Source organism: Habropoda laboriosa, unplaced genomic scaffold (assembly GCF_001263275.1).
Source record: "Habropoda laboriosa isolate 0110345459 unplaced genomic scaffold, ASM126327v1 scaffold102, whole genome shotgun sequence".
Taxonomy (NCBI): Eukaryota; Metazoa; Arthropoda; class Insecta; order Hymenoptera; family Apidae; genus Habropoda; species Habropoda laboriosa.
Genome location: NW_017100262.1, coordinates 2195369 through 2212975, shown reverse-complemented (window position 1 = coordinate 2212975; position 17607 = coordinate 2195369). Strand labels below are relative to the sequence as shown.

The 17607-nt window shown below is 41.3% G+C and overlaps 4 protein-coding genes across 4 annotated transcripts in view; 2 read left to right on the top strand and 2 right to left on the bottom strand.

Annotated features, from left to right (window-relative positions):
* LOC108572935 overlaps window positions 1–3786 on the top strand; it is a 48164-nt gene extending 44378 nt beyond the window's left edge. Inside the window, exon 3 of the mRNA XM_017935277.1 lies at window positions 3608–3786. The gene's annotated coding sequence lies outside the window, so the exon portion shown is untranslated. The remainder of the gene's footprint in view (window positions 1–3607) is intronic.
* Window positions 3787–6713: 2927 nt separating this feature from the next.
* LOC108572851 (uroporphyrinogen-III synthase) lies at window positions 6714–7711 on the top strand. Its single transcript, XM_017935170.1, has 2 exons — window positions 6714–7027; window positions 7098–7711. Exons 1-2 carry the CDS (start codon window positions 6820–6822, stop codon window positions 7709–7711), a joined length of 822 nt encoding a protein of 273 aa, XP_017790659.1. The 5' UTR covers window positions 6714–6819.
* Window positions 7712–8302: 591 nt separating this feature from the next.
* Window positions 8303–10522, bottom strand: LOC108572947 (tyrosine-protein phosphatase non-receptor type 14). The gene is made up of 7 exons (XM_017935294.1): window positions 10497–10522; window positions 9777–10140; window positions 9537–9705; window positions 9311–9472; window positions 9153–9241; window positions 8881–9082; window positions 8303–8806 (listed from the first exon to the last, which is right to left on the bottom strand). The coding sequence occupies exons 2-7, from the start codon at window positions 10124–10126 to the stop codon at window positions 8483–8485; spliced, it is 1296 nt and encodes a 431-aa protein (XP_017790783.1). The 5' UTR covers window positions 10127–10140; window positions 10497–10522; the 3' UTR covers window positions 8303–8482.
* A 778-nt stretch (window positions 10523–11300) lies between these two features.
* LOC108572870 (protein unc-79 homolog) overlaps window positions 11301–17607 on the bottom strand; it is a 26032-nt gene continuing 19725 nt past the window's right edge. The window contains exons 30-47 of the mRNA XM_017935191.1: window positions 16852–17159; window positions 16459–16772; window positions 16287–16376; window positions 16022–16198; window positions 15863–15954; window positions 15556–15803; window positions 15365–15478; window positions 15156–15296; window positions 14935–15089; window positions 14768–14862; window positions 14183–14434; window positions 13537–13764; window positions 13313–13468; window positions 13028–13203; window positions 12002–12266; window positions 11779–11919; window positions 11593–11715; window positions 11301–11517 (exon numbers count right to left, since the gene is read on the bottom strand). Coding sequence (XP_017790680.1) covers window positions 11329–11517; window positions 11593–11715; window positions 11779–11919; window positions 12002–12266; window positions 13028–13203; window positions 13313–13468; window positions 13537–13764; window positions 14183–14434; window positions 14768–14862; window positions 14935–15089; window positions 15156–15296; window positions 15365–15478; window positions 15556–15803; window positions 15863–15954; window positions 16022–16198; window positions 16287–16376; window positions 16459–16772; window positions 16852–17159 — 3264 coding nt within the window. The 3' untranslated portion in view covers window positions 11301–11328. The remainder of the gene's footprint in view (window positions 11518–11592; window positions 11716–11778; window positions 11920–12001; window positions 12267–13027; window positions 13204–13312; window positions 13469–13536; window positions 13765–14182; window positions 14435–14767; window positions 14863–14934; window positions 15090–15155; window positions 15297–15364; window positions 15479–15555; window positions 15804–15862; window positions 15955–16021; window positions 16199–16286; window positions 16377–16458; window positions 16773–16851; window positions 17160–17607) is intronic.

The following is a 17607-nucleotide window of genomic DNA, read 5'->3' as shown; positions in this document are numbered from 1 at the left end:
ATTACTATCCAGCCGATACTTATTTAACCGAAACGCTTCTTTTTTTTTTCGTTCGTTCTTCATTTTTTTTTTTTTCGTTTTTGGATACGTTTATCATAGATGATTGCACGGAGTGTCTCACTTATAACGAACGTCTAAATTATTATGCTCGTACGGTGCAAGGACCCATGAACGTCCTGAAGTTCGTTGCAAGGTCGACGATATGTTTTTCGCTTTTCTTTCATTTTTTTGGAGGCATGTTGATCATGGATCATTGTGCAGGATGTCTCATTTATGGTGGAAATCTAAATTATTTGCAGTATTAGTGAAAGTAAGAAAAAATGACTAAGAGGACTTTATATAGTTTAACCCCTTAACACGTTAAGCGCGGCGTCAGTCCGTGGTGACTGACAGTGAACTTTTCGTTTAAGGAGCGTCGATCCGTGGGGACTGACATTGAACTTTTCGTTTAAGCGGCGTCGGTCCGTGGGACCGGCAGTATCATGTTTAAAAAATAAATGTTACGCACGTCTGCTTCTTTTTTTTTTGCAATTTATGAACACTTCTTCTATCAACCCGGATTGGTATTTCTTCGTCTGAATTTATACTCTACAGAAAACAGAGCGAAATCGGCTCCGCGCTCAAAGTGTTAACCTATCTAAGCGTCAGCCATTTACCGTTTCGGTACTGTATCAGGTAGCAAAAGCTACTCTGTTACAGATTAATCACACTTGGTAATCCACAGTTTTACAAATTGAAACGAAAGTTGGGATTAAAGTTAATTATTTCTTTCTCACATCATTACCAGAATCTCTGCCACGAGTCTGACACTGTTATAGATCAATGAGTTAAGAACCCAGGATCATTCCAAAAATGTGTTTAAATCGGAAGAATGAAAAAAATAACGAAGCAGTGAAAATAATAAATCAGTCGTTCGTTACAAGTGAATGACACGGTAATGAAAGGGTTAAAACGTTCTTCCGCCCAACTTCTCATCTCTTCAGTGGATCTTTTCCACGAAAAGAAAGAAGAAAAGCAATATCGAAGGCGCGCATGCGTCTATCAGTCACATTGTTCCAGCAAGTGGAAGCCTCTGGGCGCCAATCTGTGGTTATTAGAGGCGCGTTATTGCGCCGCTGGTATTACGTGGCAATAAACGGTGGATTTTAATTGCCCGTTCTATAAAACGTTCCCGATGAAGACGTTTCATGCTACCGGTCGTTCGTCAGACGGCGAAAAATTACCTCTCTCCCTCTCTCGTGAATCATCGCGATAACGATCCACTTTTCCCGTGGATTCGTCGTATTTCATTATTTATTCGATCCTAGGCTACCCCCTACTCGCCGAGTGATAAAGCGAATAATAAAGAGTTTAACCGCTACTGAAATTCTTGATGTTTCAATTGAATTTCAAACGGAGCGTAAAACGCCGCTAACCATCTTTCTGAATACATGTACGTGTATCTACGTGTGTGTGTTCAATGTAGGATGATAGGTGTGTGTGTGCGCGCGTGTGTCTGGCCGTTTATTATGCCACCGGGGGAAATTACGAACGCGGCCTGCGGCCGTGGCGGTAGCGAAGTGTTCGCGGGAATATACGAGTCGCGGCAGGAAATGAACGTCTGCCGCGAAAACTCGCTGTTTTCTGTGCCCGAAGTACGGCCAACAGCTGGGAAACTTTCTGATAAACTAAGGCCACTCTCCTGGCATGTATCTCCCTTTAATCTCGATACTTTCTGCCACGAATTAGCCGGATTTCTGCGGCTGCCACGGTTCTCCATAATGGCGGCGATGATATTTCGCGATAAGCTGCCGCTTGGGATCGAAATTTCTGAGGAAGCGAGGTATTCTTCGCTTTGATATTAACCCCGTTGAGAGATGAGAAATCCCTATCCCTAGATATCCCTAAATCAGGAAATCTCTGATTTTTCAGAAGAAACGAGTCAAGACCGTATCTCTCAGATCACAATTCTCTCCTTCAAATTTCACTCTTCGTTTTCTAATCAGCTCTCTACACTCACATTTTCTCACCCCTCAGTGACCCACTTCTTTCTCTTAAGAATTTATCTATCGATCATCGTGTCTGTAACAAACACCAAATTGAGATCAATATCCGATCAACCGGGTCACATATGACCCACACCGGTCACGAAAGGGTCAAATCTAACCATACGTCCGACCGGTTCGATGGTAGCCTCCCATCCAGAACCAGGAGCAAATTTACGAGTCTAAACCGTTTTCGTGCCGAAGGATCGTTCCGTTCGAGGGGGTTAGCCGTTCCCCTCCCGAACACCAGGACACATTGTTTCCCACGTGAACGTGGAAGGTAAGGATGGCCTGTATCGCGGAGGGCAGGCTTACATTTCTGCATCGGCAATTTGCATGACCGATGATCGAGCACTGTGGTGCACCGGCGGTGGACTAGGTGCATCGTCATTACGCACTGGCCAGATACGATCAAACTGTCGGTAATGATAGTCGCGCGACCCGGCGCACGTACGACGAACGCCAGGGTCGCGTTTATTAAATTACGTCAAATTATTGGTACGCTCCGAGGGTCGATTATCGGGGCTGCTCGTTCCGACCGCCATGGATCGTTCTCCTTTTCCCCGATTGCCACGCCGCGCGCGCGTAGCTGCGTGTGGTAGCTGAGATCTTCATGCTCTTGGACACGGCTCTTTGCTCATCTACCAGCGGGTCTAGGAAAGGGTAAAACGGGCTTGCCAACTGCTTTAGCCACGAGGGTTACGCGGGGTGAAACTCGAGGGAAAGTTCGATTCGATGGTCGAGGAAAGGATGCTTCTCGGTTAACCATTTCGCTCCGGCAGCTTTCTTTTTCTATCGACGACTCAATGATGATGCAGAGAGTCTTCGGGAAGCAGGCTTGCGTTTTCTGTTCTGTGAACTTTGTAGTGAAGTTTGTTGCAGTAATTGGACGGTTTTCTTTTGTATGCGATCCTCGTAGCGAAAGGGATAACCCTTTCGACTCCTTTGTCGAGTGTGACTCGACGTCAGTTTTATTCACAGGTATGAATGAAGTAATTTTTAAAATGCCAGTTTAAATATGTACTATATTTTGCAATATTTGTTTACCTAGACGAGCAACAGCACACATATATGACCCTTAGTGCTATTTTCAATATCGTTTAAATTGGTTCCTATCAACGAAATGTCCTTTCAAGTGCATTTCAAATAAAATTCTTAAAATAATAGGGAGTTATTGAAAAGAAAATTTTTTAAAAAAATTTGGAGTTCCAAGGGTTAATGAAAGGGTTAAACAGACGTACACTGCTATCTCTCCTTCGCTGGTTAGCACATCCTTTCACGCTCAAAATGAAATTGAACAGTGCGACAGGAAATATCAGATTTTCCCGAGAGAAATGTTTTATCTTCAAATTCTCCAATAGTAATTTATCAGAAATTATGGGAACTTTAAACGAAGTAATCGCTTCAATTATCAAACCTTCCAAAAATAAATCTCCAATTTTCTACTTAAAAAATTCCAACCCTCTCCCTACTCATTTCCATAGATCACTTTAACAACCATCAAACTAAGATTTACTTTTCTATTTAGACTAACTTTGCTCAAAAATCGTATAATTAACGGAGAAACGGCTTTCTGCTTGCAGATTCGAACCGACGAAGGGCTGAAGAAGGCAAAGAGCGGTCCGGATGGGGCGTGATGGATCTCCGATGCCTTCGACAAATCAAAACTCGTAGCCAGAGCTGAAGCAACGACGGAACGACGGGCCAAGTGTCCGTCGACGATCCCACCATATTGTCCCTTTCATTTTTAGAATTCGTAGCAGCCGCGAACGAACGTCCGAGGATTTTAAAAAACCGTCGGATCGCTAGAAGGAAGAGAGAACGCTGCGTGCTTTCTGCGACTGTCGATCGAAGCTTTGGAATCCAACTTTCACACCTCGAAGAGGCGCGACTAAGCTGTGACGACGAGGTTGACTGGATTGAAGATCTAGGAGGATCTCTGTGGCTGTAGAATAGAGCGAAGTCCGAGTTTCTGGCACGTTTAACCGAAGTAACGATAGGATTGTAGTTAGCGAAAGGAAAGGACGAGATAATTGTGAAGGATCCGGAGGACAATGTTGCGAATGAATATATTTGATTTTTCCACGAGAGAAGAAGAATCGTGCGATTTTTGTCAGAGCCTAACATTCTGCAAGATTGACCTACCGTGTGCCTTCGTATTTTTGATACAAGCCTGAAGAAACTCGGAGAAACGATTTAGGAAACTCCAAAGTCTGAGCGACCGTTGTCCCGCTGCAGAGTCCTCGAGTGAAGCTTGGTCCTTCGAGTTCCCAGCACGTGGAGGATGCGTACAGAGAGAAATTTACGAGACGATAGAGCAGACTCTAGAAATGATCCATCTATGGATGATATTTCTATGGACTCGAGAGAAACGGAAGAAGAAAAATATGGCGAAGATAGTAAGACAGAGGACGGAAGTGGACGATGAATTCGTTTTCCGGAAGCGCCTCTTGCGAAGCGAAGCGAGAAGAGAGAAGAAAATCACCCAGGCACACGTTTAGCAGAGAGATTCACGCTGACACGCGCCGTTAGTTTAATCTAATAGGGAGCGTAGTTAAGGATTTACGAATGCCATAATAATGACCAACTTCTTGTGGTTGTACTTAAGTCATACCTTTACACTTTACTGTTTACGTTTAAGGCCAATTAAGTACGTAAGTTGCATAATACTTCACTATTCGGGGAGTGTCTTCGAATTAATTTTGCTAGGCATCTCTACTCTTCTACATCCTCTTTTTTCCCCTTTGTTTGTTCGTTTTTTTTTTCTTTTTTTTTTCCTCTAACTTCGATGGTTCCCGGTACCGAAAGATTCCGTGAGACGACGATATCAGTCGTCGACACGCCTGGACAGAGGCAATTAACGAATTGTAATTTCTCAAAAAGATAGAGCCCCACGCTCCTCCGTTCGGAGCGAACGAGAGCTTGACAAATCGCCGAGTCGTCTGTCACGGTTCTTGTACGAGGTTCGACGAACGTTCTACCTGTTACTTACTGGATCGTTTTGTGCCACGAACCGGTGAGAATATTAACGAGGTGTACCCTTGAGACTTTCGTCTTTTCTTTCTTTCACCGTCGGTCAATTATGGGGAAAAAATTTGAATGGATAATCGATTGGTTCTACGATTGTTAATGCGTTCAACTACTCTGTCCAAGCGTTTCAAAAGAACGTCGACGAGAGGCCTGTGACACCCGAGATTGCGCAAATGGAACTGCTTAACGAACACTTTTATCGGAAGTCAGGTATCGAGACCGCCTGTCGGTTAATGGTCCCGGCCAGATCCCGTGCCCTGGACCTTGGTCTCACTTTTGTGATTATTATTTAAGTAGATGCTAAGCGTACGTTAGGTTAGGTTAGGCTTTTTACAATGTTTCACCCTGTGTCCATTGGAAATTACCGTTTCTTTTCTCGTCAATAAAATTTCACGAGTGAAAACCGATCGAGAATCATAGGAGGAATGTGAAACATACCTACGAATACTATTCGAAGCTATAACAATAATAATAGAGCTCGGGGATTTAAAAAAAGTTCAAGCGAGAAAGGAGTTGTGCATTTATACGATTCAAATATCCCGCCAAGAACGACCATTACCCCCTCCAGCTCTCGCGGAGGCGGAACGAGATACAGCCGGAAGCGATTTGTTTCGAACGCTGGTTTGATAAAACGAAAAGAGAGAGAAAAAAACAACACCGTTTCACGATAAGACACACACGTCTCTTAATCCGTACGTGGTACTAGCTCTTACAGTTCTCTGTAACATAAGTTTCTCTAGTTGTAACGTTAAGAAGGTGTAGATTTCCGATTCTCATGATAAACATTCTATTTTGCGTAATGAATCTGAGTAAGAAGACACTCGGTCCCCCTTACGATGGAACTCTGTGCGCTATAATCGTTCAATTTAAACCAAGAACGAGTATCCCGTATGTCGACGTTCGCCGAGATTTTGCCAGGAGAACAGATTACAGTGCTGCCAGTGTTTACCGCGTAAAACACCCTAACCTTACACTCCATTCGTCGCATACGGTGTTATTTCCAAGCTTTATTACGTACCTTTATCCATTCCTCGTTGTTCCCTTTATTCTCCGTTAAGTCTAGTTCTTCACAGGGCATTGGATAAATCAATTGTCCGCGTCTTTCACGTTGCATTTTCAATCGACGTGAAATGACGTTTAATCGTCGCGAGGCGTATGGTTCGTGTTTTCATGGCGAAATGCTCGTTGCGTAAGGGTCGAGGATCGTTGTGCCTTCGAGTGCACACGTTCGAATGATACGTTTAACGATCGTAAGAAGAGCAGACATCCACTTTGTGATTCCGTAAGCAGTTGTTTAGTGTTTTTTTTTTTTTTATACTTTCCTTAATGCTTATCTAGGATAGCTTGTGTACCCTAAAGAGTGTTTCAATAAAAGTGACAATGAAATCAATTCCGTTCCCGTGTTTCCTTTTAGCAATCGAACGAACTTTGTTCCTTGAAATTGTCCGCTTTCCGTTTGAATGTTTCGAGTATCGAACAGTTAACCTTCGATACTCGATTCACCGCCTGAGGGCGTCTAGTTGTAGTATGCTAGTGAAAATGGCCGCCGTGCGCGATACAAATTACTAGCTTGTCGTGACTTTAACTCGTAGTTTTTACTGGATGTTTTAAGCAAATAGTGCCGCTTTTACGCGAATCATTATCGCCAAAGACTCATAGACATGGTGTGTGATTGTGTACGTTCGCTTTTATTGACAATTCGAGATAATAGTGTGGGGTTATGTGCGATGGAGTAGTCGGGAGTTAACGTTTTTTAGCGGGTACGATGATGAAAAAAATCGGGAATATGGCACCGCGTTACAAAAGAGTCGTTTTATGTCGCGGTTCGTCGGAAAAGACTGACTCGCAGGAAGCTTATGTTAAAACGTTGAAAACGGCAGGTTATTTGTGCGACTTTTTGCCCACTTTGTGCTTCGAATTCGTGAATACCTCGGAGCTGCGAGCATGCCTTCTGTCGTCGTCCTCATATTATGGTAGTAACCTTACGAAAGAATTCTGCTTCTTTTACGTTTGTATTATTTTGATTAAACAACACATTCATAGGGCTCATACTGACAAGTCGACGAGCTGTGGAGGCGATTGGCCTTGCATCTGGAGAAGACAACGAGATTCTACATCCGTGGAGAACTTTGCCAGTGTATTGTGTAGGGCCAGCAACCGAATCGTTTGCTAAAAGTCACTTAGGTTCAGAGAACTGCATTGGTAAAGAGGCTGGTAATGCCAAAGAGTTATCGGAATTGTTAGTTGCCTCTGTTTCGAAGGAATCAAAGCCTTTGCTTTATCCTTGTAGTGACATTGGACGAGAGACGATAGAAAAGACTCTCAGTGGAAATGACATTAAAGTTCGTAAGATAGTTGCTTATAAAACTTTGCCTAGTCAAACTTTGGAAAGTGATTTGTCAAAATTAATGGACAATGTGCCCAAAATATTTGTTTTCTTTAGTCCGTCTACGGTAGAACATGTAATAGCTATATTGAAAAAAAAATCATACGAAATGAGCAATGTTAAAGCAGTTGCTATTGGACCTGTGACTAGGCAAGCATTAGTTGATTCTGGTTTAGAAGTATCTGCTACAGCAAGCAAGCCTGATCCAATGTCTCTGTTGGAGGCTATTAATGATGCTGAGAAAAATGAAGTTGCTGAAAAGTTTGAGTGAAGAAATTGGTGTGTTATTTTATTGTGTAAGTATATCATTGTTATTAATCCATTAAGACTTGATGTAATTTGTCAATATTAGATCATTAAGGAGCACGTAACCAAGAGGTGTAACAACATGGTCTCAATGGATTAACGTTTTTCATGTTTGCCATGTTTCTACATATTTATATTATTTATATGTAATTTATTCCAATAGAAACTTAGAGTATAGGTTATTAAATTTGACCAACTTATGGGTTCATGATATTAGCCAGTTTTATTTTTGTTATAACAATAAATATATCTTATTTCACTAAACATATGGATTAAAAAAATAAGGTTACCATCTATTTACAATATAACATATCTAGCTCTTATACAACACTAACTATACATTACTACATGTCATAAACTATAACATTGTTTACACTGTCAAAAAAATTTATATAATCAGAAACGTTATAACTTCCCTGTATAGAAAAGGGGAACTTTGAAATTTATTTTTTTACGATATACGAAAGCGATATACTACGCGAAACATTAACATTTAACATTCCGTTTTTATATTCGTGTACAGTGATAAAACAAAATAGTTTGTAAAGTTGTGCGTGTCAGTCTTTACCATTAATCTCTATAGGATTTCCTATTACTCCTTACAAAGGCGTGTGTATATGTGTGTGTATGTGAATGTTAAAAAATACTGTTTCTTACATAACACTTATACTCGGGACGATTGTTTTTCTTGTTCGCTACAACCTTTAACAATAGACTTTAGAACTCGTTAAAAACATTAATATCTACTTCGATTAACAACGTTACCAAGAAGGCACGAAATATCTGCACCGACGATCGTTGATTGATTAGCATAGTAAGGCTGAGGTGGGTTTCCTCCGTTGTTGTATTTCATTTGGACAGCGGTTTCGTAATCAGGCGCAGGTCTGTAGGACGGGAGTAAGGCACGTAAGTTGTTGATGTCAGTGGAAGATACGGACACGACAGGATATGGTGATGTGGAGAGATCGTTGTAACTGGTCCACCTCGTGTGGCCCTCCGCGTTTCTGTTGTCCAAATTTACCGATACCGCGTGATCACCCGAGTCGTTCGTGTCGCTGTCCTAAAATACGATACAGCATTTTTACTCGAACGTGTCCCTGGCATGATATTATGCAGCAATGAAATATTACTCACGAAATAGCCGTTGGTCGATCGCTCTATTGGCCGAGATTCTTGATGCTGCATGTAAAATGTGTGCTGCGCTATACACAAGCGCCACACATATTTTGCATTGCGTGACTCTGTGAATATGAATTGTTTTGGCTCCTCGCCCTCTGCTTGACACTCTATTCTGAACGTCTTTTTGTGATTGATCACATTACTTATGTCCTTCCACCTGAAGTACATTTATTTTATCGTTGTTTATCGATTTAGTATGTTTGTGGTATATTTTGTGAGATAATTACCTGTAGAATTGTGTCGTTTGTGTATTAGGATAAACAACCATGATCCCATTGATAGAAATTCCTAGTATCACCTCGTTGTTACCATTGTCCTGCAATTCAATAGATTTAAGTTCATTTTCGAATGTTGTGCGGAAAAGTGTGAACTTAATTGCTGGTACCTTAGTAGAGAATGTTTCATTTCCATAACCTTCTAGCTGCATAGCAATGGAAATGTAAAGTTCCTCTGCAGCAGCTTGAGTAACACCGACGAGATTCTTGTATTGGCATACAGCAGTATGCAAAAGAGAATCTTGGCCCCCAGGATCTGCCTGAATAACATCCTGAAAAAAAAAATTTGAAATAAATTGAAATAATCTACCTTCCTGTTAGTACTTCCTTGATTACCTTGGGGAACAATGTACATTGTTGCAAGCATTCCATTGTGTGCCTCTCTGCATCATAATTACCAAATTCTGCTTGCATTGAATAACTTGCTAATAGAGTAGCTTGCCTAGAATTGCACTGAAATCTACCTTCTAAGACATCACTTTTTAACTGAAGATAATAATGGTACCTGAGAATAAAATATTGAAAAAATAAATGACAATAAAACAGAAGCACAGAAGTGTCCAAGATTTTATCTACCTTGTCATTTCATCTTGAATAAGTTGCACATCTGTAACATAGAACATGACCCTCAGATAAAGGCTGAAATTTTTGGCCTCCTTTTCCAATTGTTTTTTCAATGGCTTATCCATGTCAACCCATTTTGGAGATGGAGAATCATGTCTTGAAATATATCTTAGACCAAAGAATTCAGGCTGTCCTAAGCCCAAGCGTTGAGTCACATTGTCCAAACATTCCTGACCAAGACTGTCAATGCTCAATGTGCACTCTATGGAAGTGGTGTCCAGTAGTTCAATGCAGATCACATACTGATTCTTTGAAACCACATTGTACTGTCGACTCTTCTTCAAATGGAATTTAAACGGCATTTTAATAACGCGAACTGGAAAAAAAAATAGCACAGGCACAAAGTTAAGTAAAATTATCGAAATGGAATTTTCCGCGCTTTTACGGCGTCGATTTTTGAAAAGTACTTTTGAATGAAAAAAATGATACTAGATATAATAATCTAACAACGGTAAAATAAGAGAACAACGCTGCAGCGATGCACTTTATTGCGACTATCTGAGGAAAGTAAATACTGTATAATTACGATCAAACACCGAAATATCTCACATTCCACGATACTTTTACTTTTAATTGAGATACATGTGCATACACGTACTGTATACATTCCACTCTGTCGAGCATGAGAAATGTATAATTTTTCACGACTAATAAATCGAAAGCATTTCTAACCTCGTTTTTCACGTCATTAATGCTAGTTACAAAACTGTGATATACAGTTCCTAAACCAGGCGTCCTTGACGCCGAATATTAAAACGATAAATTTTCCATTCAAGAAAAATAAAAGAAAAAGAGCGCTAAGAAGTGTACGTGAGATGGATCAAGTGCATAAAATGCATAAGAGAAGCGTATAGATTGCAAATAAAAGCAGTTTCACTGAAAGTGACGTGAGCTACAAACATTTTTTAACTAGACGCATCGCATTTTCTCTAATTAAACGAGACCAATTGCAAATAATACATTTTCTATTGAAAAAATCAATTGGAATTAGGTTCGAACTATCGGATGTTGTTTACATTATTTACAAATTGACGAAAATATCGACTAGAATTAAATACCACTAGATTCAGTTACCGAAGAAATTCCCTAGACTTTTCATTATGCATGTACTTAAATTCCTCGCACGTAATGTGTACACGATGACTAATGACCTTATCAGAATTAATCACGCGGCTTTTATTGCGAATGCCGTTATCACGTTTTATCGAAAACATTACGAATTTCACGATAACAGGAGCGTCACGTGTGTAAAATTCCACTCGCTAGAGTTTTTGCATCTTCCCTATGTTTCACTCGTAAAACATAAAGTTTCTATAATACAGGACAAAACAAACAACTATCACGCTTTAATATAATAAATATATTTTATAACAATCAACAAATTACTATTTCAGTACACACTCTAGTGTAGCATTCGTCTGAAATAATATAACATTGTCAACCTTTCTTTGTAAAACATCTTCTCGTCGTCTAGATAATTCACTGTCCGTTCGAGTCTTCGTTTCTATATCGAATAAAATTGCGTGGCGGTGGAAGACTGCATCTCTATTTGTCCCATTTTAAACTGTAATCGATGCAGCCATCTTAGTAGCGTGGCGTTCGATTCTCGACGAGACGAGGTGAAGTGCTCGGTCATTTTACTAGGCGGGTAATCGCGACAATTTTGCAAACGCACTTGCAAATTTCCTGGTAACTAATTTAAACAAATTATTTTCATTAAAATCATCGTTCTACAAAAAGATATATATTTTTTGTAAATTCTTCTTACCTGAATATGATGTGAATACAAAATTGGGCTCCAAAGAGGTAACAATTTGCTCAATAAAATAGACCCACACTCGAGAAGAGCTTCGAGTAGGCTCAAAAAATGCAAATTCACCATTTCAGCCAGCTAGAAATCGAAATTTTTCATGAAAATAAATTCTTCGATATTTTTCAACAAATTTTCACTTACAACTTTCGAATATCCAACCAATTCCAATATGCATGGCGTTATCTTGCCCCAGAATTCTAATAAAATATTCATCGTAACGTTATGACCCTCGCTGTTCGATGGATTATTCTTCGATAGTTCTTCCAAATACATCGTCCATAACTAAAGACAAAACATAATAAAGTTTGTATAATAATTTTTAACGGAGTATCGTCGAAAAATCGTTTCCATTCGATATTTATACCTGACACAGTATAAAAGCGTGGAACAAGGAGGACATATGCAAGACCGATGCCTTAGACTGTTCCGGGAACCCGGAGAATATAACTTGCACGTGATCCGCGACGTGGCAAGAGACTTCCTGCGGTATTGGTTGCGCGAGAGGGATCAATGTCCCGTGGGTGTGCGTATTGTTATTACCAGCGTACATCGCCATGTGCGTGAGAGATCCTAACAGTAGCCAAGATAATAATCTTATGTGCCCTATGCAGTCCACGTACTCTCGAGCCCTGTAAATTATATCCATTTCTGTATCTTTCGTTCTAATTAGTATCGGAAGATTAGTGAGCGGATCGATTGAAATGTTCGTCGCTTAAGTATTAACCCTTTGCGTAGTTTGTGTAATTTGCCTTTATCTCAATATTTCAGTGAAATATTAAGTAAAAAATATTAAGTTTCGCTAGAATATGAATGCATTAAAAAAGTGATTTATTGTCGTTTATGATTTATAATTTTTCATAGTGTGATATCTGAAGGCAAAAATTTCTAACCCTGCGCAAAGAGTTAAGAACTAGGTTTTTGTCATTTTTACTGAATAATGTGCATCATTTCTTTTCTCACATTGTACGGTAAAAATTACAAAGAGGTAGTAACAGTACTTTATTCGTGAATTTTTCAATAAGTCCTCGTAGGAGAAGATAATATTGTCGAGTTAGAAAGCTTAGGAACGATTCGACTAAAATTGACCCTCCAATTTTTAATGTATGTAATTATCAAGTAACCATGTGGCGGCAGCTTCTACGCTCCACCGCCAGAGGGACGTTACATTATCCTTTCTCACTAGTCCTCACGTGAGTCGCGTTCTAACTTCGAAATTAAAAGAATTTTGAATGAAAATCTCAATGATCGATCTTCGGCAAATATTAGAAGTACTCTCCTTTCTTAAGACACTCAATATTCTATAATAAAGTCTAATTCTCTGCAGTGTATCTGTTCCAAATCATCGTCGCTAATTATCGTTAAGAAAAATTAAATTTTCGAAAGAAATTACCCTTGTTGTATCGTCGAAGGAGCATTATAAAGCCACGGAAGATACCTAGCCACGGCTTTATTCTCCCTATTGTTGCCTTTCGTAATTTCCAGCGCTACATACTGGGCCAAACCACACTTCAATATTCCGCCTAATGTATCTTCGTTCAGTCCAGCTTGCATCCCCTTGCTGTAACTCTGAATCATCGATAAATAACATTTCATATCAACATCAAAAGTGATGGAATTAAATCTCGTTGGATATAATACGTATATAAGAAGTATCGTGAATAATAATTTCGTTTACCTTCACTTTGCTGAGCGTGTGAAAGTCAGCCAAGAAATCGAGCACGTCCGACAGCTGATTCTTCAGGGAGTCGGAGGCGTTCGTATTGCAAGCTGGCGATATGTCTCTTTGGACGTTCTCCAACGCGATCGTGTTGGGCAACGATCCTCCAATATCCTAAACATTCCATCGATCGTCGTGTAATTTATCTCAGGTGTCGAATTTCTAACGACGTGTCCGTTTACCTGAAGAATGAAGTGCAGCAACAGGAGAAAATTCGAGTCTGGTATAGTGGTCTTGAATTTGATCGCTTGAATCAGCTCGAACACAATTGTTCTGCCGAAGAAATGCTTGTCCCTGTCTCTGGTGAAGCCACGATGACAGAGAAAGCACAGGTCGGTCAGGTAGCTGTATTTTATCGTGGAATTCTGGATGGCGTAGCTCAACACCTTGGCGAATGGATCCAACATACCCTGTGAACGAAATTTATCTAAACATTTCTACAGTGAGAAAGACAGTTTTACATTTACGACGGAATTAAGCGGAATTCGAAGCTTGGAAGAGAAATATTCCACGATTTTAACGATGAAATCTTGTCTGGACATCTTTGAAATTGAAACATTGGAATTTTTCTGAGACTATTTCTCGAAGGTTTTATGTAAGCGAGAACCGGAGGATCGTAAAACGTAGACTCGTCACAGAACCACGTTGTAAATCAGTCCGAAACGAGTCGCGGCGATTGAAAATCCTGGATGGTTGGATCCGAGGCAGGACGAATAAATTGTGCGGCGCGTTTACGTCGTCCCCGGGTAACGACGAGGATCGCGCCGCGAAACGATAATGATCGCGAGGCGGCCACGACAGGTTATTTACGAGCATTGAACAGCTGACCTTCGATTGCTGGATGCCCGAGACCTTCAATAAAGAAATCATGATCCTTAATAACGGAGTGGTGTCCTCGATGGAGGAGAGCATCAGGACGAGCCTGCGGAACAGGCCGTCGAATTGCGCCAGCAGGCCGCTCCAGGTTGTTGCACCTGGTCCCAGGCCAGCTTCCAATGGCAGGCAGTCCAGGTAGCAGGCTATGTTGTAGAGGATTATGGGGAGACGCTCTGTTGGCAGCGATTTCTTCGCGTTTAGGGACTGAAATGGTCGTCAGAAAATTTCTGCGTCGATCATCGCATAAACACTTCACACATGCAGTCGTAATGATCAGTGTGCCTCAGAGCTCCTTGGAAAGTTATGGATGAAAATTTCTGTGTCGATCATCGAATAAATGCTTCACACATGCAGTCGTAATGATCCGTTTGCCTTAGAAAACTATGGATGAAAGTTTCTGCGTCGATCATCGCGTAAATACTTCACACATGCAGTCGTAATGATCAGTGTGCCTCAGAAAATCATGCATAAAAATTTCTATATCGATCGTCATACGACGTCATCCAGACAGTGAAATTGTAGAAATTTTCTCTTTACCTCGAGCAATAATTGCAGAGGAGCAATAGGATTTAACTCGTTGAAATCCACCAAAGCTTGAGTGACACTCTTGAAGAACTGCATTCTCGTGGACTCTACGAAGCAAAGGATTCATCTAGAACATCGTGAATTTCAAGGAGGAATCAGCATTGGTACAATCTTCTAACCATTTAGATGAGTTTGGAACATCTGTATGAAGACACCGTTAGGCGCCAGTTGATGGAGAACGCATCGAAGAAACTGGTGCGCCACGCTGATTGCGCCACCAGGCAGGTGCATATTGGTCTCACTCTGCCAAGGGTACATCGCGTTGAGGGCCACCCTGCACCGATCGAGACACATTATTAGGAGATTATTGCAAAACAAGCTGGTAAACGAAGATACTGACTTTGTCACGACACGTAGGATTTCTGGCAAGAGCGGTGCGGCCAAAGATGGCTCGCGATGGATGAACGTGCCCAGGTTGATGATGCACAGGCCAAGTTCCTCGTCTGAGTACTCTTCTTTTATCGTGCCACACTCTGAACACCTGTCACAGAATCGGACAATCGGATTACGTGTAAATTAAGATGGACAGATTTTTATCAACCAAGTTACCTCTCGTAAATGCAGTCGTCTCCTATGCGAAACAGACTCTGTTTCAAGCTGAAGTCGGCGTGATAGGCTTGCTGAGAGGCTACGTCGAAGTTGGGTTTCAATTGAGCACCAGACCTGAGATTAGAGAGAAAAATCGGTAGAGCGTCTTCTAGGAATCTTCGAAGAAATTGTTGAACGAGGTCTGATGTTACCAGGATTCGGTACGCCTCGGCAATGGACATTCTTGCCCAGCGATGCTGTCTTTCCGAGGCTTGTCCCTCTGAATACGAACGTGGTCCTTAGTCTTGACTCTTCTGTCAAGGTCGAAGATTCTCGAAGGATAATCCAAAGCTTCTATCGCCGGAGGAGGAGATTCCAGAGCTACTTGCTTGATGAGCCTCCTTGGGCTCGTTGATCTGCTCGAGTGCACTTCGTTCGACGTTGGAACCAAAGACGCTGACTGGAACATGGAAATTTAAGTCAAATAACGAATCTTTCGAGATTTCAAAATATTCTTACCAGGTTTTCCGACGTTGTGCTGTCCTGTTTTACCGGTAGTTGCCCGTCACTCTTCTCACCGAGTCTGTTGTCGTTGCTGTATTTATTCGAGTCTGAAATATTCGAAGAAACATCGATTACCAATGAGAAGTTCACTTGAAATTGCTTGTGGAATTGTACCTTCGATCTCGTGAACGCCCAAAGCCTGGCGAACGTGTTCCACCAGGCCACTGAAGTCTCTGTGGGGTCCAACAGGTAGCAGTCTCTCAGGCATGGGGAATTCCAGCTGAGAAATGCTTCTGGGACTCGTTATGTCACTGGACATGCACGTTTCGCTATCTTGATCGAAGGAGGAGCCTGAAGGAAAAATAACATTATCTGGACATTTCCAATTTTCTGTAACTCCAAGAAAATAACCAGAGAAAAATCAAAGAAAACTACTCACTGACTGTTAAAACGTCTATCTTGGACAAAGGCGACTCGGGAGACCCATAAGCGTCCTCGCATCGCAAGATTCTCTGAGCAGGTCGTGGACCTACGAAACCAACATCGAATAAATCCAAATTTAACGCGTATTTTTCGTAAATAACGAAGTTACTGTTTCCGAAAATGTTTACCAGCCACACGAGTGGTAGTACCAATTGGCAAAAGTCGTTCGACCGAGGGTAACGCGGTGATGTGATGAGGAGGTGGGTCGTTCCATCCAGTATGTTGGCCATTTTCCGTGCTCGTGACCTGAGACGAGATCGAGCTGACCGCTGGGGAACTCGATTGATCGCTGCTCGTCACTGTAACCACTTGACCTGGGGACATAGGCGAGGCTACAGTCACAGACTGCTCTATACGCTTCTGACGACCCAGTTGCTTGGAATTCGGCGAGTCTGAGTTGCTGGAACAAGCTGTGGGCGACTTCTCCTTTGGTAGCTCGTGTCTGTCGCACAATTACATTCGTGACTATCGACTCGTTGTAGAGGATAAAAGTTGTAGAATCGTAAGGAAAGATGGGTTACTTTTGGATTTGAGGTGGAATGGTAGTAGCAAGAGCACTGTACAATCCAAAAGGCTTGGAAGATGCGCTGTCGCCGTTGAAGGCTATTTGCACAGTGAGATTCCTCTCTTGAGCAGCTTTCTCTGGCGCAGGTTTCTCTGGAATCGCCTTTTCTAAGATTCCCTTCTCAGGCTTCTCTATCACCTTATCGATTCTGGACATCGGTGTGTACTTTTGTAGATCTGGTTGGCCGCTTAGTAGAGTGCTCGTTACCATCATCTTCACGCCCTCGTGGACGCTCCATTTCTTTTGTGGTCCAGTCTTTGTACTCTGAAAAAGTCGTTTCGAGAGATGAGAATCTTCGCTTCAATTTTAATTTAGGGAAAAAGAAATTCATCGACGTCCAAATTTTTCAAGTGGTTAACGATAATTTATTAACAAAAGTAAATGAAACAAAACTAAATGGTTCCACGCTATCAACTCAAAATCTCTTCTCTTCCAAACCTTACCCCATACTGACTCTCAGTCCACACTTCTGCTTTTTTAACGTTTAATAAACCCTCTCCATTTTCTCCCGAACATTCGCACTCCCTTTACGCACACCCCTTTTTTTCTCGTAACGTTTAAAACTAACTTAATCCTTTGACAGCTGCCAATTCGAGAAGCTCTGGCTGTGTACGACTAAGTTGTGACACTAATAGTCATACTACATATTTCGTTAGCCAAATCACCGTTTGCTCAATATTTCGTATGTTATATTAAATATAAGAAATAAAAT